This window comes from Limanda limanda, chromosome 15 (genome assembly GCF_963576545.1).
Source record: "Limanda limanda chromosome 15, fLimLim1.1, whole genome shotgun sequence".
Taxonomy (NCBI): Eukaryota; Metazoa; Chordata; class Actinopteri; order Pleuronectiformes; family Pleuronectidae; genus Limanda; species Limanda limanda.
In genome coordinates this window covers 20,279,110-20,307,053 of record NC_083650.1, presented here as the reverse complement: position 1 = coordinate 20,307,053, position 27,944 = coordinate 20,279,110, and the positions used below count along the sequence as shown (strand labels likewise).

Below are 27,944 nucleotides of genomic sequence, written 5' to 3'. Positions count from 1 at the left end.
GATGTGTTTGCAAGTGATCTCATGTCATGTCCTTTTCTATCACGAATATAGTTTGTGATGTTGTGATCACCGGTCCAGCCAGCATATAGAAGGGTAGCGCTCAGTCAGCATCTTACGCAGCTGAGCGCTCTGTGTCTTATCCCTGGTCTCCACCACACACTCCACCTGTGAACACACACACACACAGACAAAGTTAGCCCTCTGATGTCATTCACACCCACCAGAAGTAGGGCAGCGAGAGTGTTGCCAGGTAATTACGCAGCACTTCTCACCTTTTGACACCGCTGGTGAATAAAGCCAATTTGTCAGTGTGGACGGCAGAGGTACCAACGCAGAGCCACAGGATAATGAGACAATTCTATTTGTCTCCAATGCAATTTTATGGTTCCGTGAAGGTAAGTCAAGGCCATTCTAGTATCTAAAGGGAAAACTGTGGGTTCATGAATTCATGAATCTTGTTTATTTGTATCAGAATGCATCTGTCTCCACGTTTGTTCAGACGAAGAAATGGCATAAATGTTTTGTTCGTGAACACATCAGCCTTCATAAAACTCATGTCACCTTTATTCTTATTTAATAAATAATGTTTACTGATTTCCCAGGGAACAACTCCTGGATCCGGATGAAAATGAGTGTGTCACATTTGGGGGAGGTTGATTGAATGTAAGGAGACTATTGGGCTTTGCTGGAGGTATGAGCTCTACTGAGTCACATGGTAATTGATAAATTGATTTAAGATAATTCTTTATTGGTCCCACAACAGGGACATGTGTTGTGTTACAGCAGCAGACAGGAGGGTAAAACATAAGAGACCATGCAATATAAAGATATTCAAACATAGTAATAGCAAATGGAAAAATGATTGCAAATGGAAACATGGTGATTCCTCAGTTAGAAATATTAAAATTTCAGCTGCTTTTTTCTGCAGATTTGGTTCCAGCCAGCAACAGACAAATTTCCATATCCATGAAGTAATAAGTAAATTATTTAAAAAGAATGTTTGATTCTAATCAAACCTTAAGGTTTAAGGGTGCCTTATTAAAAAGGTGTTAGGAATATTTTCTTGTTATGTAAGCAAGGTTCTTGCAAATACGTATTATACGAGAGCAGCTTTTTAAAAAAAAAAACGTTTTGTGGATGTAGCTTCAGCATTTCAAAGCCCAGAGCTCCATGGTAATGAAGGAAATGTAGGTGAGGGAACCAGAGTGGAGGAGGAAGAATAATGAGGGGAGAGATTAGTCGCCTACCTTTGCATTGAAGAGATCGGACTTGTCACCGTGTCTCCGATGGCAGACGTCCAACAACCTGAGGGAGCATCAAGGGACATCAAACATACAGGTTGGAATTATGCAGCAACAGAACCAAAGATCTCTGGATGAACCAGTGTTGATTCTACCTGACGTCTGCTCTGGACAGGACGTCCAGAAGCTTGGCCATGTCTCCCGGCCACTCGCCCAGCTGCACGGAGAACTTGCTGACCCGCTCGTCCAGCACCAGGGCTCGGTCCATACACTGCCTCACCAGCTCCAGCTCCATGTTGGCACTGCTCACCACCACAGCCACCCTGCAGCACAAACACAGAGGAGGGGGAGGCATCCTTTATCTGCAGCCCTGCTGGAATCACTGTTCTGACGAAATTACACCTTCACGGGAAAGAAGGAAAATGTCTTTGCTCTCATAGTGAGAGATGCTTAAAATTTTACATAATTTCAAAAAGATCTGGGTAATGGACAAAATACAACTTAGGTCAGTGAATATGAACAGTGTTGGCCTCTGTCCTCTTAGTATTATATCATTATATAAATATTATACACCAATATGAACTAGTCTGCTGTACCTTTTTCCTTTGAGTTCAGGCAGTTGTCCGGCCAAGATGGCAGCCAGTCCCATGGCTCCCTCTGTGTCCACAGTGGAGCGTTCAAACTCCTGGAACCGCAGCATCGCCACCAGAGAGTCCTCCTCACTGTGAGTCAGGGGGCGAAGGAAGAAGAAAAGGTCGGTCTTGATAAATAAGTTACATCACATCTCATGAAAGTATTTCAGTCAATTTATGACATGATATGTCCAAAAATGCAGCTGTAAATTATTCAACAGGCAAAGGGTTGGGATGGATCATAACAGAAAATCATAAATCACACAGTGAATCTCCTCTACACAAATTCTGTCAAGGGTAAACCTGTTGTGATGACGCGTTACCTGACAGTGATGACTTTATTTACCAGTTTCTTTGCCATGTGGAAGGTGTTCTCACCGAGCGAACGCTCCACGAGATCTGTGGACACACAGAAGGAGGGAAACTAAGAGGCTTCCAACCGGAACACTGCAGATAATGATCACTGCTCACATGATACAACACATCTTTGTTCTGGTCTCACCTCCGTAGAGCTTCTTGTTGGGATAGCTGTGCATGTCTTTGACTGGACTGTCTATTTTCAGAGATTGTAACAGCAGAGGGAAACCTTCTGGTTCAATTCCCTGTGGAGGGAGGATACAGCTGGTTTACACTAGAGCTATATGCATGACAGAGAGTTATACAGTCGTGCCATCTTGTCACAGTGGAGCTTTGAATGCTAACATATGAATGTTTAATCTATATAAAGTGTACCATGTCCTCATCTTCATTTAATGGTAATACCATGTTAACGTGTCTTGTTCTATAGTTCACACAAGATTCAGCAGGGCCTGATGTGACTCTCACTAGATTTGTTCTGAACCGACTGAAACTCTATCTCAGGCCTTTATCTGCTAGACTTCAAAATGTCCAGTCTCATTATGTCAGATTCAATACATTTAATGTAAAATATTTACCTCACTTAGGAGGTCATCTTCTCATCATCTTTGATCTTTAGCAGAATCATTTAAAAACTACCAGACAGATTACCATGAAACCTGGTAGAAGGATCCAGTGTGGGTCACCACAATCATCTTTTAAGTTGCATTTTCCGACTATTGGATCCAACTTCACAGTGAATTTGATTGTCTTATTGTGCACAGATATTTTAAGAGGGCTGTCCTGTTCCTCTGGTGTAAATAATAACACATGGAACATGGAATAATGCATTTATCCATCAAAGCATCATCCAAAAGCACTTGGATCATCAGATAGGTGCAAGTGAAAAACTCATCTTTGCAATAAGAAATTAGGTTTAATGAGAGGTTGCCTCATTTAATCCACAAAACTGATGTGAGACAGAGGCAGCAACTGGGTCTAGTGATAAGTTTATAAATTCTGCTTCCGTAAATCTCTAAAATCAAACTGCATCAACTTACTATGACTAGAATTTTGGAGTTGAGGTGTTTGATGGCGGCGGCGGTGCCGGCCAGCAGACCGTACTGTCCAGCTGCAGGAACAATCACCGCGTCCAGATTGGGCACTTGTTCGTAGATTTCCATGCCCACAGTTCCCAGTCCTGCCAGGTACGCTGCACTTTCATCTCTGCACGTCAGAAAGAGGGAGAAATGCAGAGCTGATGATCGGCACAACATAGGATTTCCTACATTTTACTCTCTCATAAATGCAGTCTCCATTTCTCTCCGCTGTGATCAGACATCAGACGTTACTTCCACAATAACTCCCACTCGACATTTTCACATGTGATTACAGGAAAAGCACAAGAGTGATTACAGGGACATGGTGTTAACCCAGTTTCTAGGCTGGGAAAAGATTTCATGTCAATGGTTCCTCCTGAGCCTTTTTCTGCCCAGACAAGTCAACATGTCTGCCATGAAAGATGATCTGCAATATGTCTCATCAATGTTACATGATGCAGGTGAGACGTAGTAGAAAAGCTATAGTGAAATTAAACATAATGTACAATAATTTGACTGTTTATTCTGGTTGTGCTCAATTATGCACCTGCCTATAATTCACCCACGGCCCAATGTGCCACTGTCATGCACCAACCCTGAACAACATGTCAGCAAGTTGTAAATAAACCTATGATCTGATCCTATTCAAAACGGAGAGATATAAATGTGAGACTAGGAATTTTAAATAGGGCTGGGCAAGTTAACTCGTTTCAATCGAGTTAACTCAAGTGATGAGTTAACTCGATTAATTATTTTATCTCGCATTAACTCAGGTTTGATTATTTATTGTTTTATCGTGAAAGTCAGGCTTTTATTTTGTGAAAGTCTGTTGCTGACTGCTGCAGAACAGGAAAAAAGAAAATAATTGGCGGATAAACAATCAAGTTAACTCATCACTTGAGTTAACTCGATTAAAACGAGTTAACTTGCCCAGCCCTAATTTTAAACCATAATCAGTGTTGCTGTTAGTGCAGCAGTTTTTACAGGTACTTCAGACAGGTTCACATTAGTGGGACTGACTCTTCCATATAGAGGTATCCGTTCTCCTTGGCCAGATGGCTGGCGTGGTTCTGGGAGTCGTGGCCCGTGCTGCCGTAGGAGATGACCATGGCGCCGTAGTCCCTGTAGAGCCTGAGGCGAGGGGAGGAGCAGCACGACGGCATGATGACGAACACCGGGATCTTCAGCTCCACTGCATGGTGAGCCACGGCCATGGAGAAGTTACAGTCAGTGGCCACGATTACACCCTTCCTCTGCTGCTCCTGCTCGGACACCAACACAGACTTGATCGTGTCTTACAAGTATGTATGCATGGCTAAATATGAATAACTCCATTATTAAAAGTATACAAAAAACATCGTTCTCCACATATTCACAGATCTCCTCCACAGTAACACAATATGATGCATTGAGCCTGGAAGAATTTCTTTAACTTCATTATCATGGTTCTTTTCTTTACCTCAAATGAGCCAAATGAGACTTTCCAACACTTCAATAACTGCTTTTAAATAACGAATCACAAGGGAATTCATTACAGCAACATAACTCAATTATTCCAAGTTGTGGGACAGTTCGTCTTGAGCCAATGTTGTCATAGAGTTTCTCAAAACTTCTCCTATAATCCCTGAAGCTTCCTGTCACAAACAGGATCTCCACATGGCTTTACTGAGGAGCACATACAAGCTTTGAGCAAGAGTCAGCAACTGAGACTAACCATCCATTCATTAACTGTACCACTTTCCTCCGAGGGGTTTTCGGAGCAATCTGAAGCAACTCTAACTCAAAACAAATATTATTATATATTATTAAATAAATAAAATAATTATCTCAACATATTTTGCAATCTGTGCAGTTAAATGAATTCAAACAACATCTCATTGAAACAACTTGTCTCATTTGTCTGAGAAATTACACTTACTTCCTCATACACACAGAAAACTTTACAGTGTATGTGCAAATGGACACATTCCCACGTCCTTGTGCATTAAAGCTCCACTTTTGTCACAGGTCAGCAGTCGCACGTCTGCACGAACACACAGAGAGTAGATCACACTAGCTGTGACCTCACTGACCTAACTGACCTGACTGACCTGACAGAGGGGGATCATCCTCTGACACACACACACACACACACACACACAGATCTTACCTGAGAGAGGGAGCTGAGCAGGTAGAGCACTCCTCTCTCCTTGACAGAGCCTGTGTAGTGCAGATGCTCCTTCTTCAGGTAGATCTCCATCCCGTACTGTTTGGACAGTCTGGAGTACTGAACACACAAAGAAGCAGCATTCTTAGAGCAGTGTTTGATCGAAGGAGTGAATTCTACTGCACCGTGGGTTCATCCCAGAGAGCGTATACGGATGTGGGCCACCTTGGGCAATGATGCTGCACTTCTGGCCTTCTTGTGGCAAGTCTAGACATAATGGATACAAGTCTTTAGTGGCTTACTTGTAAAATAACCAATGAGGCCCAAATATCCCATAACATATGTGGGCCTTTCTGGCTTATTCGGGCCACATTTTGGCACCTTTGGATGACCTGACTTGTGGACCAGGTCTGGCAAACAGGATTGGAGCACCAAAGTCATTCCATGCAGCCAGTGGGCCAGATGTGGGATGTTTGTGATGTGGGCCAAATCTGGGCAAGAACAACTAACCCTGTTGTCTACCATGTTCATTACCTCCACCAAGAAGATTGTATTTCCACCCATGGCTGTTGGTTTTTCAGAAGGAATATGTGGAAAAACCTTGGTGCAAGAACGGGATATGGGTCAAGAAAATCCCCATTAAATTCTGGTGTAGGTCTGGATAAAGGGGCAGATGCAGGGCAATTTTTTTTGATCACTTCTTTAACATTGTGAGATAATGTTTTTTTTGTGAGTGCTTGTTTTGCATGGTCACCTGGCAATAATCCCTGGATCTTGATGAATCATGCCATGTTTAGGGTATTGATATCATAAATGTGTCTTGTGTGGCTTGATTAAATTTAAGGGGATTCTTGGGACTTGGTATAGGAATGTTCTTTATATGCAATTCTAGTTTCATATATCAATTTACGTTTTCTGTGGAAATTTACTTATTATATTATTAATTATTCTCCATGTAAACTCAAATACAACATATTTAATTGGGGAAACTTGCTATAGAGCTGTGTTCTCACTATGTCATTTTAGAGAAGAACATGAGTAAAAAGCAAACATGCAAAGTAATTATTAACATCACTGTCATTAGAAACATACAAAAGTGCATCAATCTGGAATGAGTAAATAAATACAGTATAAATGAACACACACACACACACACACACACACATGGTTTGTGATGGTGGGTTGTCTTCAAGGTCAAAGAAACTATTAAACAGCCAGACAACCCGTCACAATGTGATTAAAATGAGAAAACCTGGTTAAATAATATTAAACCCGAAGGCTGTTATTCTCTGAGCTCACAAGGCCATTTTCAGCTGTGACACAGTACAAACAGTGTGGATGAATGTAATCCAGCTACAGTGCCACCAGGTTATTTTACACAAAGTGTCTAGTGGTAGCTGTTCTCATAGTTGCTGTAGCTGGAATTAATATATTTCAAAAGCAAACCCTGGTGAATCCTTTTATGTCAAGAACTCATCTTCAAAATGTTTAAAACGGACTCGTGTCATTTCACCTGTGGAAATATGATACCCATGAAACTGAAGCAAAGGACGGAACTGAACCAAAGGTTTGTCCAAAGAGTTGTGTTTTTTTATCACAGCAGACAGCAGCTCCACAAAGAGTCCCAATCACTTTCACTTCCTGCTCTGGTTTTTACGCTGATGAACATGTTCAGCTGTGAGACCATGAGACAGATGTGTGTCTTGTCAAATCATGTCGTCAGTGGACGCCTAGTTGTTGTCCATTTGCCTTGTGACAAATAGATTCTTGATTTTCATTCAAATTTAATCAAATTCAAATGACGTTTACAATAAATCAATGTATGAATATCTAATAGACAACTCCTTTTCCACCAAATGACTGTATATTTTCCTGACATGCTATGCTAACGTACCGTGCAGGGCGTCTTCTGGATCCCAGACTGGATCTTGAACGCGGCCGCACTGATGTCCTCGAAGCGGAGGTAATGGACGGGAGGTCTGGGGACGTCGCGGAACTCGCTGACTCTTCTGGTTTTTGGTGGCTCCTGGAGTTTGAACTCAGGAGCCGCCACCTCCTTGGTGTCATTGACCTTCACGTCCCCGTTGAGAAGATCCTCCTCACCAAAGTCCTTCAGCCTCTCTGGTTCGATGAGGGTGAGTCTGCGGCTTGCCGAGCCATTACTGATGGGGCCACATTTGTGAGAGGCACCGAGATGACTGGGGCCCAGACGCAGCTCATCTCTGGGAGATAAAGGGAAAGACAAATGTTTAATTATCCCCTGACTAGACATTTTAGATTAGAACAGAAAGAAGGTAAAAGATGACTTTTCTCGCCTAACGCTTTTACAAACTAGACATCTTGAATCCTGGGAAACTGTTCTCACAATACGATCTGGGAACTCAGACAGAGTTCACACAACTCATTTTAAAATATGTCTTTATGTTCAATGCAAAATCAACTTCCAAGTACTTGGTACTTTCGTCATATCATTAATCCACAATGATGAACTACATGTGTGGTTTTATAGAACCTAAACATATGCTTTTGTTTCAAGCTAATGCATGCTAAATAAAACATTTTTAACTGTATGTGTTTATGGTCACGTTGGGAAGCTCCAGTAACTTAGATGTGATTTGCAGTTTAGCAATCAAGAAGATAAAAACAAACATGGATGGTGTGAAAATGATAGAAATACCTTCTCCAATAGTGCTCAGGTCATTGTTCTAAATCTTGTATATGCACAACTTATCAAATGAGTTCTTACAGTCAGTAAACTCATAACAACAAGCATTATATCCTGGTAAGAAGACCAATGGTTGAATTACCAATTTATAACTGGTTTCATATTGATATTTACAACCTAATGGAGCAGTCGTTGAAAGCAATGAAAAAGTTTAACTAGATATTGCCTAACTACTACAGCTGTGTATGTGTGTGTGTGTGTGTGTGTGTGTGTGTGTGTGTGTGTGTGTGTGTGTGTGTGTGTGTGTGTGTGTGTGTGTGTGTGTGTGTGTGTGTGTGTGTGTGTGTGTGTGTGTATAAAGACACTGACTGCAGCTTTAGTAGAATAACTTCAGGAATCCCCAGTGTTTCTACACAGAGAGCATATGAGTATTTTAGTTCAAAACATTAATATTAATAACATTCAGAGAGAGAGAAACATCGAAACAAAAGTAGATCTGAGTAGAGAGAAGGAGGCAGACTCCACTTAACGTAACTCAAAAGTTTATCTAGGTCAGTTAACAAATAATAGTTTTTTAATAAAATCTTCATTTTGAAAATATGTTTGACACATATCATGTTATATTTTCATCATTTTATTTCCCCCTGGCTTATGAACTAATTATCTCTTCCTCATTTTAGTTGCTATTCTTTCAACTTCCATTTTTTCTTTCCATGAAATTACAATTAAGTTGTTTCAAACTGAAGTTAACAATTCTATCAATTTAGTTTTTTTAATTCAAGTATTGCACAATTATTTTTTGGCTGTTACCCAGTATTTTTTAAGTTGTTCTAACAATTCCAACTTATTTAAATGGATATGATCCAGACTTTGAAGATGTGTTCACGCAGCTTCTGCCACACAGCCCATCAGTTGTGTTATTCCCTGGAAATCAGTTGTTGACAAAAAAGTGTAAAAAAGAAATATACAATGTTGAAGTTTCTAGGAACCATAATCTGCAATCCAAACACACACACACACATGTTTTTGAATGATTCCCTAATTTAATTATGCTCTGAAACTACATTTCAGAACTCACTGTTAGAGCCACCAGCCTCTTGTCTTTCTACAGTAAACTATACAGTTTAAAAAGTCTAGATATATTTCCAGAACTGGGCAAAATGTAATTAAACTGACCTCGACCCTGGTGGTACATGCACGTGCCCACACACCAACCCAATCCTTCACATAAGATGAATTGATTCACCTTTCATGTCAACCCAGCTTCCACTCACTGTGACAGATCACATCTATTAGTCAATTTTATGATTCATTGGGTCGTTCAGCTTCTCTTTTCCAGGGACACAAGCGTTAAAAAGTGGTAACGCAGGCCCAAAGCCAGGACAGGGTGATTTATATCCACTCTGTAAATGGAAATTGTAAAAAATGGAGCAGAATAATTCATTTAAAAAGGTTACATTTCTTCCTGAATCTACAGAATCAACTTTCATTTCTCAAATGACTTTGCTCAAAACAAGATTAAACATAAGTATCCCTTCTTCTTTCTTTTGGTTGTTTCTCTTACCACGTAGTTAAACAAAAGGCCTCTACGCAGTAGAAATATAATAATAGGATTACACCCATTGGAGATTAACCTTGTCACTTAGCCACTAAAGCAGATCACAAATAGTTAACAGCTAAGTTTGAAACTTTGAATAAGGTTGTTGGTGGAGCCAGGCCAGTTGTATTTGGATCTACAGTGTAAGTAAAAGGTTGCAGCTGACACACGTGCATCAGTCCACATGGAGCTGAGCAACCTTTTGACAGAGAATAGTAAAAGAAAGAAGAAGTCAGTGTGGAAAGTGCTGCAGTTAGCCTATGGGATGCTAAAATAAGATCAAAAGGCCACCAGGTGGAGCAGCTTTCTCTAACAACCTCTGAATTCTCCTCAGTGCTGCTGGAGCTCCACACAGAACATCCCAGTCTATTTATACAACAGTGATCTGCCATAAACATCACCATAACCTTTCACCTCATCCCCAGGGTCTACTAATGCCCTCTGGCCCACTTGTCCCTCACTCTCAGTCCATTATTCAGCCACAGAATGTGAGTAGTAAAGCCCAAGGCTGCACCTGTGATTCTGGTGCTTGGTTCAAAAGCAGTTGAAAAACAAGATCAAAGACGGAAAAGAGCAACATGACAGCGAGTGAACGAAGCATCAAAAAGAGGAGAAGAAGAGCTGAGACAGTAAAAATAGGCTCTTATAATTTAAAATGGTGTAACAGAACGACAAGTAAGGACATGCAAAAAGCAAAGGAGACGTTTCAGCCCACCGAGCTTTCATCATTGCACCATCTCAGCGTCTTTTAAAGACTAAATGCCCGAGCCGGCTCCTTTTACCGCTTCCTTTTCCAACTGAATCAATGTTCATTTGGGAAAAGAAATTTGCCTCCTAGCACTGTGTGACCCCGATTGTTGGTGTTGCATCACTGCGAGTGCTGTTTCACTCTGTCATTCAGGTTTTATCCGGTTTGTTTTAGCCTTTTCAGATACCATAAGTAGCGCCTGAAGGGTTTGGATACGAAGAGCAAAGACCCTGAAAATGGACTTTCTTTCATTTGTCTGTTGTGATCGAAGATGTTGCCCAAAAGTGTTGTGATGTGTTGAATCCTGATAATCATGTTGTTCAATGCAAACAAACAGAGAGGGAGTATTCGCAACCTCTGTTTGACCCTGGATGTGATGCCATTTAAATTTTGCACTAAGCAGAGGAACAGTGTCGTACTAAAATTACTCTTGAACACTTTATCCCTTTATTACAACAATAACTTTTGATTTCTCTGGGTCTTTCTCTAAATCTGTCATAATTACCCGGGAACAAATAGGACAACATGGTAGAGGACCGGGCGAAGGAGCAAGTCTTCCAGGGCATGGAACAAGATTAGCTCTCCTCTGAGAGAAGTTCTAATAGAACAAACCAAGGAAGTACAAAGATGGGGAGAGAGAAGATGGAGGAGGCACTTCCTGCTGGGGACCTAGATGGAGTAAGAGAGGTTTGGGGGGGAAACCATTTCGGGAGACAAACGATTGCCAAAAGGAATTCATACAATTGATGACCACAGCAGCCACATTTGGACAAGTGGTTGGTTTTGTTGATTTCCTTTTGCCATAAAAAGGTGACAAATATGTGGCAGATTAAGAAACTGAAGATCTGAGGGTGTGTTTACTTCGGGCACAGGCTGTAAACAAAGTAGACAAAGAGGAGAACTGGAAGTAATGGATGCCAAAGGGACTGAAGTTAGACCTACCTCCAAACGCAGGGCAGAAAGTAAATCTTTGACTACAGGGTTGATCTGGGTAGGGAGAGGTTAGAGTGCATGTTGTGATTTCCCACCTCTGCCAGAAGGGGTCATTCTCCTCGCTGTCTTTAATTGCAGGTTTGGGTGAGTACAACCTCTCAAGTTGCTCGCTCAAGTACCTAGAGTAGAAAAATTGGGCAGCAAAGTTCATCCTGGTCGATGAACTGTCCTCTTACAGTCCAACAAGTCTCTGTCTGTGAATCCCTCTCCTGTTGCAGCCGGAGTGGTGTGTCCAGCAGGACACTGACCAGTGTTTCTCCCACGGTATAACGTCCCCTGACCCAGCTTCCTCCCTCTTCCCCTGCCCACAAGCTATTTAAGAGGGGATTACCCAGGGACACATGCACCTTGGCTCTTGAGCATCTCTCCTGTGGCCTGTCCCCACCCAGGCCTCTATTCCTGGGCCCAGACTGGGATTACTTCCCCTTTCAGTGACGTAGTGCTAATCAGACGGTCTAAGGAGATAGATGTAGACTTAGGGTTTATCTAGGGAGCAGTGATCTGGAGGCTCAACCACATTGAGGAAACGACTGAAGATGGAGGATCAGAAATTAGGGATTGTGGGGGTGAGCAGAGTTGAGAGGTCAGAGGAGGTTTGAACATGCCCAGAACAGATTTCTGGGTAACTGAAATCTATGATAATTTTTTGTTTCTTGCTCATCTATCTCAGATGTCAGTGCTTGCATGTGTATAGAAACTGAAGCAGGGTGTTGGTGTAAAAGTGCAAGACTACCCTAGATGACTATAACACAATCTGTATATAGAATGATACTGTACAGAGGGACAGGCTGCCAGACAGACTTTACGGCAAGTCGAGAAGAGGTAAATTGGCTCCTGTCAGCACTCAGCAGCTTGTCCAGATGCTATTCAGCTCTGATTGGATGTCCAAAATGTCCCACAAATCTGACCTGAGGAGCGACAGTGATGGCAGTGTTCACCGGACAGGATGTCATGAGTGTGTCCCAGCTCTGCCCATGAGAGGAATGTGTATAATCATAGATAATCCTTTAAGCAGACATGGCTAGAACAGTGTTGCAGGTAAATCTGAGTGTAATGACCGGAGTGTTGATGGGTGGAGTTAACGGCCTCATCACAGAGCTGCAAGTCAAGTAAAGTGTCAGTCACACAGGGATAAACTAATGTTCAGAGGTGACTTTAATCTCTAGTTGTGATCGTGTTATCTTATTAAAGCTGCTTTCAGACATGCACTTAACTTTAAATGTTTTCCTGAAATTTCAAGAGGGGCCTTACGTGAGAGATCTGTCCAAGACAGGTGGCCCCTGGTAAAATATCACAGCGAGCGAGTGACCATGTTAATGATGACCACAAGTGAAATGCATTGAGAAATATGTCAAATTGAAGATTCAAGCTTTTGGTGGTAACGACTGACACCGTGTGATGATGTGTTTTAAATAAAAACTTGTGACTTCAGCAGCGGAAATTGACCTGAGCCCATTTTCTGGACATTTTCCAGAGTTCATGTAAGACAAAGGCTCCATAGTAATCCACTACAGACCTGCCAAAGCAGATCCAGTAAATTTGGATTTCCTTTGCCTTGATTATTCTGTAGTTTGGTGAGATGTTTACATGTCCGAGCATAAAGAACAGAAATGGAAACCCCACTTTGTTTCATGGCTTGGTCCGGTCCACTGACTGACGTCTATGATGAGCAGAAATCGACAACGTCCAACAATCTCTATCACATTCTGAATATTAAGCCCACAAGCACACGCCTGTCATAGTGTAGATGACCATGTGTGTGGAGGTGAGAAAAAAAAGCAGAATTGGAACTTTTTCTCTCAAGTTCTATTTTCTGATTATTCACACAAGCACTTGCGTCACTGTGTTTGTACCAGAGTGTGAGTGCAGCACCATGAATCCCTTCAAGCAGAGACTGTATGAAAACTGGGGACAATATTTCCATTTGTACAGTTCTTCCTCCACACTCGACTGTATGCAGCATCACATTTCCATGTGGCCCTTTCACCGGTATTTATCCCGTTGCATCACCTCCGTGAAAGTTAGAGATATTTAAATGCTCAGCCGTAACGGGCAGCAACACATTAATATGTTTTAGAAGTGTGATTTTTCTTTTTACCATAATGAGTAGTAATGGATTGAGTTTTGAAATACAGAAACTATTTTCTGCAACAGTTAAATCCAGGTAAAAAGAGAACATTATTCCACTCTGTATCAAAACTGAATTAGAGAGGACCTGTGTGAAATCACTGTGTTTGCATTAATCTATTCATCTGGAGTTCGGAGGGTTTGCAGTGTCATCACTTTGTTGGATGTTCCTCAAAAGGAGAAAAACTACAGTGTCCTGGTCACTTAAGTGTTGTCTTCACTCAACAAACTCCACTTGTATCAGACATAAATATACATTTGCCAACCTGTGGTTACATTTTTTAAGGGGCCGCACATCAGCTGCAGTAAAGTCTGCAGTAACCTTGGAACCCATGCATATATCTGCCATAGGTACAACAAACCTTTGTGATAGGAGTTAAACCCTTTGACCTTTCTTTCAAACAATCATACATACTGGTTGAATTTAAGGGGACTGGAGAGTGGATACCAGACCTAAGCCCTCCCAGGTTTTTCATGACAAAAAACAAAAGAATGCTTGTTGGGTTCAGGTGAGGCTGGGTTAGTTTTCTCTCTTGTGTTTAGACAGAAAACTGGAGCCTGAACCACACTCTATACTGGACCTTTTACATGTATTGTTATGGCAGAACCAAAAGCAGGCTAAAGGCAGGTACGATGAAAAGCATTTAGTGGGAAATAGCCAAAATAAAAGTCGACATTCAAACAACTACAGAAAACAAAGCAGAAATGCACAGGAGCTAACTCTTAAAAAAACTAGAGATGTTACCAAACCAGGAAATACCAACACACAAGGAAATAAAGGGGACGTTAAAGAGACAATCTGACAGAGGAGAGTGTCGAGCTCAAAGACTTTATGCACAAAGGAGGCAGAGGTAAGTGAACTCAGGTGTGACACCTTAGGGGGAGGGGCAAACAATTACAGGAGAGGGAAAATCAGACAGGAAGTCTGGTGCTCTGAATAAGAAACACAGGAAAGTACAAAATAACACAGGTTTGAAGGAATTAAGTATAATGATGTAATAAACTGAAAGTACAAATAAGGTAGACTGAGGCAGAGATCCATGAAATCCATGAATAATCTTCAGAGATCAATCAGAAAGTCCATAAAAAGTTCCACAGTCTCAAAGGGTCATGATCGAAGGGCAGAATTAACTAGAACATAAATAAGAGTGACACTTTTTAGAAAAAAAGGGGGGGGGGGGCATGTTTACCTGTAGAACCCTCCCCCCTACAGTTGCCTGACTTTTATTTATTTACACTGCAGGAGAATACCTCTTATCAATAATGTCTGAATGGCCTGAAGACCCCAAACAATGGGAATATACACAAGCAACTGATTCTGAAATTAAGGAAGCTAAACCTGCTCCTCAAAAAACAAGAAGACAAAAAATATTTTAAAATTTGGATGATATGGGCTTAATGTGCAGGTTTTCTATTTTTTCAATGAATTCAAATCTAGCTTTATTTGTTTAGAGATGAATTGAGTCGAGCCAGATAGCTGAGATTTTATTCAGAGATGCAACAAAAGTTGAGACCATGGAAATAAAACTCAAAACAACATTGAAAAGCTAAAATATCGATCTTTATACATGTGATGTGTGTGTGGTTGATTCTACCAGGTCAACATCACATTGACTGAATATATGGAGCTGTCCTTTCAGTGAAGCTGCTGATAGTTTGTGTAAGTACAGCAAATCTACAATAGGATTAGGACACAAGAGAAACCAAAGGTCAACTAATGCTTGTCTTAAAAGAAGAGGGAGGAGCTTTGTTTCTTTAATGGAAACACACACACACACACACACACACACACACACACACACACACACACACACACAAATTCGATTCAGCTTCTTAAAAGTGACAGGAAGTCAGTGTATGGCCGACAGCAGACAGGTCCAGAGCTGAGCTGTCTCCTGGCGACAACAAGGCTCAGTATGAAACCAGGGGGCCGGGGGCCGGGGGCCGGGGGACGAGGGTCTCCATCATCTGTCCGTGCTTGTGAGGACATCCGTTTGGTACACACAGACACCTCACTGAAGGAAAGCAGCAGGCTCACAGACAGCAGAGAGACAACAACTGGACAGAAATAGACGTGGGGGTGAGAAGGTGACCCTTCCTCCAGCAGTCTGTCGCACCACACACCAGCGGGACGCCCTGATCCTTTGGCTCTGTGGACGTGGAGACGCTCTGGGATTCAGCATGTGTTTGCGCACAAGATTTGAACCATGAACATCAAGGGTCATAGGCTGAACTCACACACTTTTACAAAATGTATATCACTCTTTCAAGGTGCCCTAAGGAGTTTCCTCACCCTAACCCTAACCCTAGATTTATATGGTGTTGACATGTGTGTGTGGTACATTTCTGTGTGATTAAGTTTGAACGTTCCATATGTCGAGATGATTAACTGACTTGTAGAGTACAAAAAATAAGATGTTTAAGATTATAATAAGCCATAATAATATAGTCATTATAAAAACAGTTTCCAATTTAAATAGTTAAAAAAAAAGTTTTTGTATGTATGTTATGCTACAGTATGCATTTTATGTATCATTAATACCCATTAATATCCCTTTTTTTTTATCTAGCATCATGCTTACTTGATATTTTTACTTACAGTTCCATTGTTATTGCTCTGCATTATTATAAAACTATCTATCAAATAAAACAATTTTTTTTATGTATAAAATTTCTGCAGTAATAACAAGTAAAACATTTTTTTAATCTATATAAATATTTCATAGAACAATTTTCACATGTCAAAGAGATTTTCTCTTATTCTTTCTTTTGTTTGAGGTTAAATTCATTCTGACAGGATGATAATGTATTATTCTTTTATTTATCTCATGTCTCCTAATTTCTCTTTAGCCTCATTTCTCCATTGATCCTGTCTTTCACTTTTCCTCTACTTTCCAGCTGCTTAACCTGTAGATCTGCTTAAGAGGCCAGACGAGCGAGCAGAGCACGAGGCTGAAAGACAGTCTGGCTTAATGCAGATGAGCATGTTCACTGCGTAACTGTCTTGGCTGAGAGAGAGAGAGAGAGAGAGAGAGAGAGAGAGAGAGAGAGAGAGAGAGAGAGAGAGAGAGAGAGAGAGAGAGAGAGAGAGAGAGAGAGAGAGAGAGAGAGAGAGAGAGAGAGTCAGAGCAGTGGGAATAACAGGAACCAATCAATATGATTATAAAGGGCATTCTCTGCTGCTGAATTGATTTTGATTCGTCAGACTTCCTGCTGAACAGAAACACCGTCTGATTTTCCCAGAAAATAAGCTCAGCCGCCTCCAGACCTTTTTATTATTCTCCTGACTTGATAGAAAAACACACTCCACAACAAACAAGAGCTTGTCTGCGTCAGTCCGACCTGAAATAAGTTTTCTTTGATGCAACACAGCCTTTTTTTTCCTGCTTTGTTGTAAGCCCCAAGATGGTGAGTGGGAAACAGTGTAATACTTTAGGATCTTATCTGTAAAAAAGGGAAGAGGCTCCTTATTTCATGTTTTCTTTCTACAACACAAAGCTTGCAGCACACGATAAGCACAAACCTTCTTAAAAAGTCTGTCTGCAACTTCTCTGAGATCTGAGTCCCCTCCCCAGTATGTCCCTCCCTCCCCTTCCCAGATACTCAGCTTTTTGTCCAGCATCTAATGTTTTCATTAGGAAACTGGGCGCAACCAAGGGAAGGAGGGAAAAGAGCAAAGAGCGAGAGAGTGAACTCAGGAAGAACACAGGGAGATTTGTGGAGGAGAAGAAATTGTGTGGTCTTCCTAGATTCAGGACTCTCCTCCTTCTTTTTTCGTCTCTCACACTCTCATCAGCTTCTGTCGTCAGCTGCTCGCCAGGTCTCCCTCCTCACCATGATCCATTCCCCCACCTCCTCCATTGGACTCCTCCTCCTCCTGATTGGCTACGCTGCGGCAGGTAAGGGAGATGACTCGGGTCTGGATGGGTGAGGGTAGAGTGTAGGGGTCAGAGGTCAGACAGAGAGGGCCGGGGGACACACAGCTGAGAGGATCAGATTGTTGATTTACTAGAAGAGATGATTTAACCAACGGTGAGGTGAAAATATATTTACATGTCTGTTTTACACATTATGTCTTCCTTGCGTGGCACAATGGATATTTCACAGTGTGTAGATGAGGCTGAGCTGACATCATGGGTGCACACACACACACACACACACACACACACACACACACACACACACACACACACACACACACAGACTCATGTAGGTCTGTGCATGTTCAGGGTTTTGCCAGCACATCTGTTACTAATTTAACTGCAGCTCTGGCAACACTTAATCTAATACACTGTCAGCAGAGTTTCAAACAGTCCCTCTTCTCCTCATCTATTACGATCATCTGCTCCGCGGCTCTGAGGACAGAGAGCTTTGTTTACCAGTGTTACTACTATCTGCTGGAAATTCACAAAAATGTGCGTCAATCCTCCAGAGTCAGATCTGTGAGTGACGGCCTCGAGTGTGATTTACACTGACTTCATACTGCAAGAATGACCAACCACAGGAAGTACGCACGCACACACACACACACACACACACACGCACTAACACACACACACACACACACACACACACACACATACACACACACACACACACACACACACACACACACACACACACACACACACAAACATAACTAAGCAACTACGCAAGCAGAAAAAGTATTTTTGCCTCATTTCATTTTATTTGCAGCAGTTTAATTCTGGATTCAATGCTACAGTTTGTAAATGTAATGTTTTTTTATGCCACATCAATATCACAAATTTGTTTAAATCTTTACTAAAATAACATGTTTAATGCGCTGCGAATATGTATATTTTCTATAACAATTGTGGTCATCTTTGTAGTAATATAAGTAAATGTAGTTTCTTTATACTACTGATACAAATAGCAGAAAATAAAAGATACTCAGTTTGACTATATTGAAAATGCAAGGTTATGACTCTAATAGCAAATTATGAATCCAAAACTGAACTTGAATGGAAGGACAACAAATAAGGAAGAAAAAGGAAATACAATATCAGTTATAAAACCCAGTAAACAGGGTTTAAATGTACCTAAACTTTAATGTTAGCTTGTGCCATGTAGCAGAGTGATAGGCGAAGAGGAACAGAAGCTGTTGAGGTGTCAGGTGAAATGTAAAAGGTTAAATGAGTTGATGTGTCAGCTGAAGGTAAAAGAGCTGAGCTGTGAGTGACAGAAGCTTTAAAATCGCTCAGAGCAGTTGAATTCAGTCAGTCAGCGTGTGAAGCATTTCAAATCAATGTTAAAGTTGAAGCCCTGGAGAAAGCTGAAGTGTGTGTGCACCTAATGCAAGTGAACTAAATGCAGATTAACTGTCAGTCGATGCAGGTGATGTGCATGGACTCGTGCACACATTACATATGGAGGGTTTTGGTATTGTGTCACGCAGATCTTGATGCAGAGTTTTATTAATTGACGATGTGACCTTACTGTCTTTCTAAAGCTGAGCAATTACAGCAGAAATAGTAGTCTTCATCGACATTTGTCTTTCAAGTATAAAGATACCGATTTTTGCAGTTGAAGCTGACTTGAAGAAACCAGACAGTTCATTTAGCTTCTAAATTAGAAATGACTCCTCACCGTACATCTAAGGATGTTATGTTTTGGTCTGTGTTTGTCTGTTTGTTTGTAAGCAAAAAATACCAGGATTGCCATGAAACTCAGTGGAAGGAAGTGGTATGCGTCAGGAAAAAGCCCATTCAATTTTGGTAGGGATACACATGGATCCAGTAAATTATTTTTAGACATTCCACAATAATTCATGGATGCTGAAGACAAAAAATAATATCAGGCATGTTTAGGGGAGTGATATTTATAAAAGTGTGTGCAATTTGGTGCAGATCCAATGAATATATCCAGATTTAATGAATTTAAATGTAGTTTCATAAGGTGACTGTTGGGCCTTGCTTGAGGTAAGAGATCTCCAGAGCGCTTCTATCAAAATACTTTGAACTTTTCTTGTATTGCTACAGATTAGTTTGCAGATGTTGTGAACTATGTCCTAAACGTCTAAACTCTTCACTCGACTGAACGCCTTCTCTCCTGTAGAGAGCCACATAATAATGGGTCAATAAACTGCATGTACACAAACACACAAACACACACATGCACGTTTCTCTATCTCTAACCCTAGGACGAAGTGTTAACCCTCAAACAGCCCATGAAAAATGTCCTCACAATGATGATATTGCACCAAAATTGGCCCTTAGGACTATTGATAGACATCTGCACACACACAAACACACATGTACACTCAGCCGCTCAGGTGGGGCCGGGGAATTAGATAATCATATCTATGTTTGCTTTCCCTGTGGTGTGTTTTGCCTGTTGAGTGCAGAGCGGGGGGGTTGTGCTGGGGGTTGTTTATGACTTGCACTCACCTGGAACAGTTCTGACAGAGAAAATAAATTCTTCATGTGAGCCAAACACACACCCAAATGTTTTGTTAAATGTCAGGAAACACCGAGTGGAGATCATATAACATGTCAGCCACACAGATAGCCTCTACTGCATCAGCCCTGTTATTCACATCCGTAGTTTATTACATACAACAGACACGTCTTTATTTTTTATTATGTGTTAGACTCACAGGGAAAGGAATTCACCAACATCAGCATGAAACCCTCTGTTGCACAGTTTCTCCTCCTGAAGAGCAGGCCGTGCTGTGTACGTGCGCTGATCACACAAACGCACACCAACACTTAAGATGGAAGCCCAGCTGTGGTGTTTCTGAGGGTTTAAGAGGCAGTTTTATGCTGATCTGGAAACCAGCAGCGTGTTCTGTTACAGCTGAAGACTGGGGTTGTTGTTGTGAGATGCAACAATGAGGAAAGCATCAATCCCATCACTTAAAAATCCAGATCCTTTGGAGGAAATGGCTCATGTGTTTTGCAGATTTCTGATAATTCATGAGCTGCTGTCAAACCAAAGCCGGCGAGCTCTGCCAGGTCTTCATCTGCACGAGTGATTTCAACTAAAAAAAAGGAAAAGAATGAAGAGGCCTCCATCAGCGAGGACACAGAGGGGCAGACATCTGCTCCCTGAGAAAACCCTGATGATGTTAAGGTGCCCTTCTCCTTCATCTGTCGTCTGTTCTTGGCCTGTATCCTGCATGTTCTGCAGCTGGCACCCCTCCAGCCTGTGTAATGGAGCTTGGGAAGTGTTTCCATGGGATATCATCGTGAAATCGAGACAGCCCGATGCTCAGGCACGGGCGCACATGTGAGGACAGTGTGCAGAATGAGATATGGGAATCATTTGTGGCCGATTCTGCTGTTTACAGCTCATGGAACAAAGGGGTCTGAGGTGGACGTAATGAATCATAAAGGTGGATCATGATTGAGGCAGAAGTTTAAAAAACGTGAAAAGAACAAGGATTGTAAATATCCGTTAATAAAATCCAGCAATTTTTATCTCTTAGTTCATGTGCGATGTGAGTATGATGAAGTTAAACTACTGAATTTAAACAAGCCTCAGTCTGTGTTTACTTGACAGCAGGCTGAACACCTGCTGTTTTTCGCTCTAAAATCATTATTTCCATGAGCTTGCCCATGTGTAGCTCCACTTTCCAACAGGAAGAGGAAAACACCCTGGAGAGGACAAGCTGAGTAATACAAAGGTATGAGATGGAAGGAGAAGCTTTAAACAGAAATCTTTCAAGTTGATCTTTTTCATTGTGTTCGAACATAAATCTCAGGAAAACCAAAGGAGGCAGTTTGAGGTTGGGTTTTCTTAAAACGTCAAGGTGCAGATCCTCAAGTGTTTTTGCAAAGATTGAACTGCTGGTTCGGTCCCTTGTTTATTTCTGTATATTCTTTTCCAGTAGAAAAGGTGAGAGCACATCTTTGTTCGGTCATTGGCAGGCAGCCACAGTGTGAGAGGAATGATACACACAGAACCTGCTCTGCAGAGAGCCTGAACATCAGTAATGCTCAGTAACTACACCCCCCAATAACAAGACTCAAAATGTTTAATCTAAATAACAGCGACAGCATCGCCGGCAGCGTTTGTTAAATGGATGAGAAGTCTGCTCATTTATAAAGTTCAAATGCCATCAACGGGAGCTCGGTCTCTGAGGAGGTGATGGAAAAAGGGAAGTTGTGTGGGAGAAAGCGAGACTCGCCTCGAAATGTCTCGGCTTCAAAGAGACACAGATAATTGGAAACATAACTGTGTGTGTGTGGAGGGGGGGGCTCAAACAATGCAGCTCCACATCACTGAGGCAGATCACTCGCCTGCTATTGCAAGAAGGTTATTGCCTCATTTAAGAAACATAATACTCATTTAAATGATTGTTTGAGTTGGAAACAATGAAGAAAAAAACAATCTACTATTATTTCTCCTCTTTAAAGCCAGAGTTTTCAATTTAGGAATCGGCATTCTGCTGAGAAGATCGATGTCACATGAGCTGTGGCTCAGGAGGGACAGTGAGTCCTCCAGAAGGTCGGCGGTTCAATCCCCGTCTCGCCCGTTCCGCGTGGCCAAGTCTCCTTGTGCAAGTCACTGAACCCCAAACCCCCCCTGACAGCTGCGGCAACAGTGTATGAGTGATCAAAACTGTAGAGTAAAGCATTTTGAGTGGTAATCAAGTCTAGAAAACACTAAATAAATATCTGTATCTGTCATCTCAAGATGTCAGATTCATGTGGACTATAGTGGGACTGTGGACTATAGTGGATCCCATCTTGATGCTGGATCGTGATCTTGCTGGCTGCTGACCAGAGACTATGATTGCAGCAGGACTACTTGACATATAGTATTGAAGTTATCCTTAAAAAATGTTTACCCTCATCGATGCTGCTAAAAAACTTTAATCCCGATGATGTTTTCCTACACTTAACATCTATTGCACTTCTGTCCGTCCTGGGAGAGGGATCCCTCACATGTGGCTCTCTGAGGTTTCTACGTATTTTTACCTGTTCAAAGGGTTTTTTGTAGTTTTTCCTCACTCTTGTTGAGGGTTAAGGACAGAGGATGTCACACCATGTTAAAGCCCTATGAGACGAATTGTTATTTGTGATAGTGAATGTGGGCTATACAAATAAATTTGATTGATTGATTGATTGATTATTGTCTTAACTGTGTTGTTCTTTTAATAGCTGACACCATGTTGTTTGCATCAGGATGTATTCTCTACCTCCTTCTCAAATGTGTGCATTGATTCTGTTCTCAGGTCCCGAGCCTGACCTGCGGCCTCGAGTGATGCGTACCAGTGCCTGTCAGGAGCACACGAACCTTCACACCCGGCTGGATGTAGTGGAGAAGGTGATGTTCCCGAAACCAACCTCACATTTAGCCCTTAGCAGTTTGAAACCATGTGGTTGGGGATGTTGTGTCTTTAAACCCCCCTAGGTGTTAAACTCAGTTTTAGCTTTTTTCCATAGGAAGCAGCTCAGCATTTACCTTCAAGGACTAAACAAAACCAACCTCGAGGTTCACTTATTGTGCGTCTGAACTATTTCCAAATTTCTGGTTGACTTACACAACGTTTCCACATTCATCTCATCTGACAAACCCAGTCTCACGCTGACCTCACCTTATACTGGCTGTTTTGGGCAACTGTAATATTCATATAAATAAGTGATTGTGTTATTCATGAGCTTTGATTCTATTATTCATACTACAACTTATTAAATGTATTATTCACATCAACTTCACAAATCTTGTGTCTCCTGTAGAAGGTGGAGGACACCGTGGAGAAGTTGGAGGTTGAGCTTGCTGCTCTTCTGGACACTATTGAAGCACCAAAGTGGCGCCCCCTGTTGGACTCTGCCGGACAGACAACAGTGGACATCCTGGAAGAGCCATTGCAGAGAGGCTAAACCAAAACCAACCACACATCCACGGGGGAGGGACTTAACAAGGCTCTTGTTTCAGACTTTGACGGATTTCATGTGTTTTCATGACAAAATGCAACTCTTTACATACATTGTGTGGATACATATACTGTATCTGTAAATAAAAGGAGGAGGCAGTTCTTTACAAAGCCGATTCTGCATTATTAATTCTCACAAATGCTTTGATAGCTTGTCTCTCTTCCAGTCTAAAGTTCAGTCACAGACTCTAACCTTCTGCAGTCAATAGTGGCAGAGCTGATGTTTACAATTCCATTCAAAGAGATAAGTTCACTTTGGACATCACTGCAGAGTCAACTCCCTCTACTGTTACATTAGTAAACTGTACCTTTAAAAGGGACAGTTCACTTATCCACTCACCACTATGCTGATGGGGGCGTGGGTGAAGTGTTTGAGTCCACAAAACACTTTAGTAGTCTCGTTGCAGCCAAATCCAATACATTTTAAGTAACAGGTTTCTGTTTATTTTTTAAAGTTTGAATATTCGGTGACCAGTTACTTCAATTGTATTAGATTTGGCTGCAAAGCTGTTTATCCATTAAACTCCAAAAGTGTTTTGTGCTCCTGAACACTTCACCCACCCCTCCAACTGCATAGTGGTGAGTGGATAATGAGTGCATTTAAAATTTTTGGGTGAACAATCCCATTAATGCTTTTAACCAGGGGTTTTCAACTGGTTTTGTCCCAGGGACCACCATTCAGACTAGAAAGTAATCCGCTGCTCACTGATGTGCCTGCGTGCATGTGGATAGAAGGAAGTTTTAACATTTGGTTTTCCATGTTGGTTTTATTTAAAAACCTCAAACAAATCTAGAAAAATCTGTGAAAAAACAACAAAAACGGTTGATTTTCAGTGCTTAAGAATTGAAAACAAAATTAAAATGCAGTTTGTAGTTGTACTGCATCTCAGAACAATATGTACATCAATATATAACGTTCATGACTTAAATGAACAGACATGTAGCTGACATGTTGAGAGAACGTTAAAGTAACGGTGATCAATAACGATCAACATACACTGGGGCTACAACTGAAGAGGGAAGATGACAAAGTAATGCAGAATATGTCACAAATTGAGGCCTACTTAAGTTTAACCTCATGATCACCATCACCTTTATATTATTTTAGACATGTTTTTCTTATTTTAGATATTTTTCAAGTTATTCAAGAGTAATCTGGAAATGTGTTGAAATATCAGAGCGAATTTCGCGGACCCCCTGCAATGCCGTCGCGGACCACTAGTGGGTCGCGGACCCCAGGTTGAAAACTCCTGCTTTAAACAACACAGAATAAATACACAAAAAATACACAGATGTAAAATTACTGGAAGGAGTTTTATTTCGTTATCAAAGCAGTAAAAGCAGCATGTTTTTAAACACATTTTCAGTTGGTACAGTAACAAGGCTTTCACTGACTCCCTGTGAAAAAATAAATCCTACAGCACAAGAACATTATGCAAAATAGGATCACAAGGAGGAAAAAGAGAAGCATAAATCACGTTTTCTTCTGGATTTGTTTTCTCACCAGGGCACTGAGTTTCAAACTGTATCCACAGAGATAAAGACATCTACAGTATGGTACTCCTTGAGAGCATCAATCATAGGAGACATGCTGCTGCTGGTCAATCACTAGCACAATGCCTTTTTTTTTTAAACACCTAACAGCATCCAGAACATTAACACATAAAGAAACATGTCAGTAGGGTTTGCAAGCACGGCCCAATTAGGAATGATCACTGGTATCAAGGAACAAATGTCAAAACCGTAGATTAGTATTGTAACTTAGAGAAAAGCTACACTTAAATGAACCGCCAAAGTCTGTTTTTAATCCATTTACAAATGACGAACATATAATTGCACACATCCATTTCAGGCCTGTGCCAACTCTGATGATGTGTTTTCTCATTTAAAGAGTCTTAGAAATGATTGAACTTTCTTTCCCACGAATGGAGACATTCAGTGATTTTAATAATGCAGCAAATTCTGTGTCGGGGTGAAGAGAAAACCTGCCCCAGTTCCAATTTCTTCTTTCTGCACAAACAATAACGCAACACTTAACCCACAACAGATCATCACACAGAGCCGCTGACCTCAACTTGCTCATACAGCGAGGGTACGAGCCTGTATGCTTGAACAGAGCATCACGACAACCTACAGGATGCCAAAGGTACTGCATATCATCTAAAAATATCATGCCGTCCATATAACACTGGGATTACACGATTTTTTACAGTTTAAAGTTCACAAAACTCACTATCCAGGAGCAGTGACGCAGGCCAGTTACACTCTGATTTGGACTGTGTCGATAATGCGGTGAGTATCAAGGTAAGCTATTACCAAAAGCTTGTGCATGCACGAATCAGCCAGTAGAGGCTCAAGCTCAAGACTTTGGCAGGAACAGGCTTATACTGTAAAGGTGCATGCAAAAAGAAAGCACAGGGCTTGATAGTATTAAACTCATCATATATTTTGGAGGATGCCACTTTTAAAACCCTTTAAAGAAGCTTCTTAATCTAATCATAATGTATAGTGTTTATAGAAATAATTTAACATTTTGGGAAGTACACTTATTTGCCTTCTTTGCGAGGGTGAGATGAGAAGATTGCTAACGCTAATGCTGGCCAGCTGATCTGTAAGCATGTTTAATGTTAGCTGACTATCACAGCACGGCCATAAATTACTTGGTATTAATAACCGGTATAGTGAAGGGATCAATCATTTTAACTTTTACAAAAATATCGTAACTCAGAGTTATTGTTGACTGTCTCAATCTGGAGTCTATTGCCTCTTTAGGTAGCAGTAAACTGCCTCTGCCAGTAGTGTTTTTCTAACATAGTAGCAAGTAAGACAATGTATCTATTATAAATCAAAAAGTACTCTTCACAAAACCATAAAAAAAAGAGGAATACAACTGAATGTTGGTTCACCAGTGGCTAACGATAGCGAGCAGCAAAGAACATACCAAATGTCATTAGTAAAATGAAATATTGCTGCTGATTATCTATTGTGTGATTTATTTTCAACAAAAGTATTTTAATTTTACCTTTAGAAAAACTTGAAATAAACTGAACTGAACTAAACTTTGAAGAATCAATGGGACGACCATTGCAAGTTTAAATATAGCCACTGAGACAATATATTGTAAAGTTCACTAATTTCCCATTTGCCTACACTTATAGAAATGTTACAACACAAAGTTCTTCATCAAGTGCTTAAGCCTTATAATCCATGTTAAACCTACTGGACGAGGAGTCTTCATTTAGTAGAGTTAAACTGCTATCAAACTGAGTTGGTAACGTAACATAGCGCTCTGTCAACTCCCCCCTGGGACTGAGAGGAATCCTCCTCCTCAAATGTCCGTATTGACAACAAACAAGCCATGACAGAGCTCCAGTGTTACACTACACTATGAAATGATTGTTTACATCATCCGTCTCTCTGTTTTTTTGGGGATCTTTGGCCATTACTTTACTGGCCAGTCCTCGTCTTTAGCACAGAAATTACACCAGACATGGAGGCCGTTGAGAGGTTTCATAACTGTGGTTTCTAAAACAGGATAAGGTTTCTCGGTACCTGCAGCCAGGTTAGCAGGAGCACCATGGAAATGGAGCCTCCTGATGTCTTCTACTGCCTCGTCGTCCCTAGAGATTCTCCTAAACAGCTATTCACTTTAGATCCAGACTTAACAAACAACTTCTAACTCTGAAATATGGTCACGCATTGAAACATATGTATTTATTTTGTTGGTTTAATTAAAAGGATCTGGTGTAACTGCGACAATTTTTTCCAACCAATCATAACCTCTGTGCAGCATGTCTGGAAATCAACTGTTCCTGGCTGTAGTCCTGGTCAAACAGAGTATGCAAATTAATATTAGTTGATAATTTAGATATTGATTATACACACACGATATAAAATAATAATTTTGGGCCTGTTACCAGTCTTTGAGTTAAACTCGGCTAAACTAAGCCAAGATAAGATAAGAAAGGCAAATTACCTCTAGGCTCTATACGACTTAGTGGTAGCATCCATATTCTCATTTCATCCTTTTGAAAAAAAGCGAATAGACATACTTCCCAAAACTATAACTTTGAGGTCACCCCCTTACCTGAAATAGATACTTTATACACAATATGATTGTATAAATGATAGTATTTTTTTTCACTTGCAGAAGGAACGCTGACTTTATTTTGTACTGGGAAACAGAGACATACATTCACACACTTTAAGTTCCTTAGAAATGGTTATGCAAATGGTAGAAAAGCTTTGGCATATTTTGCCTACAAGTTGTGCCTGCACACTTGGAAAGAGGAGCAGAATGAAGCATTAGAAGCTTCACGCAGCTCTTCCTTTAGTTTATACGTCGAGTTCGAAGTCCCACATAAAACTGTGGTGAGTTTAATAACCTACACTTTATGCTATTTACACGTTTTTTTATTTTATTAGGCCTTAGGGTTTTAAGGTGGACTTTTGCTACAT

At 41.0% G+C, this 27,944-nt stretch overlaps 2 protein-coding genes across 2 annotated transcripts; one reads left to right on the top strand and one right to left on the bottom strand.

The window, feature by feature from the left end:
• Nucleotides 1-66: 66 nt before the first annotated feature.
• LOC133020280 (L-threonine ammonia-lyase) lies at nucleotides 67-11,609 on the bottom strand. Its single transcript, XM_061086778.1, has 11 exons — nucleotides 11,494-11,609; nucleotides 7,350-7,677; nucleotides 5,459-5,575; nucleotides 4,330-4,571; nucleotides 3,271-3,436; nucleotides 2,376-2,475; nucleotides 2,197-2,272; nucleotides 1,838-1,963; nucleotides 1,397-1,564; nucleotides 1,248-1,305; nucleotides 67-165 (listed from the first exon to the last, which is right to left on the bottom strand). Exons 1-11 carry the CDS (start codon nucleotides 11,607-11,609, stop codon nucleotides 67-69), a joined length of 1,596 nt encoding a protein of 531 aa, XP_060942761.1.
• A 5,632-nt stretch (nucleotides 11,610-17,241) lies between these two features.
• LOC133021069 (placenta-specific protein 9-like) lies at nucleotides 17,242-23,576 on the top strand. The gene is made up of 3 exons (XM_061087835.1): nucleotides 17,242-17,484; nucleotides 22,785-22,876; nucleotides 23,290-23,576. Exons 1-3 carry the CDS (start codon nucleotides 17,421-17,423, stop codon nucleotides 23,431-23,433), a joined length of 300 nt encoding a protein of 99 aa, XP_060943818.1. The 5' UTR covers nucleotides 17,242-17,420; the 3' UTR covers nucleotides 23,434-23,576.
• The last annotated feature ends 4,368 nt before the right edge of the window (nucleotides 23,577-27,944 follow it).

Bases quoted from the DNA above. Each gene is read 5' to 3' on its own strand.
- LOC133020280 (XM_061086778.1), bottom strand. From the start codon at position 11,609: ATGAACTTTGCTGCCCAATTTTTCTACTCTAGGTACTTGAGCGAGCAA. The intron at 2,273-2,375 runs GTGAGACCAGAA...GTGTGTCCACAG, and splicing joins CAACAAGAAGCTCTACGGAG to ATCTCGTGGAGCGTTCGCTC. The intron at 1,306-1,396 runs GTAGAATCAACA...ATGCTCCCTCAG, and splicing joins CTGTCCAGAGCAGACGTCAG to GTTGTTGGACGTCTGCCATC.
- LOC133021069 (XM_061087835.1), top strand. From the start codon at position 17,421: ATGATCCATTCCCCCACCTCCTCCATTGGACTCCTCCTCCTCCTGATT. The intron at 17,485-22,784 runs GTAAGGGAGATG...TTCTGTTCTCAG, and splicing joins GATTGGCTACGCTGCGGCAG to GTCCCGAGCCTGACCTGCGG. The intron at 22,877-23,289 runs GTGATGTTCCCG...TGTCTCCTGTAG, and splicing joins GGCTGGATGTAGTGGAGAAG to AAGGTGGAGGACACCGTGGA.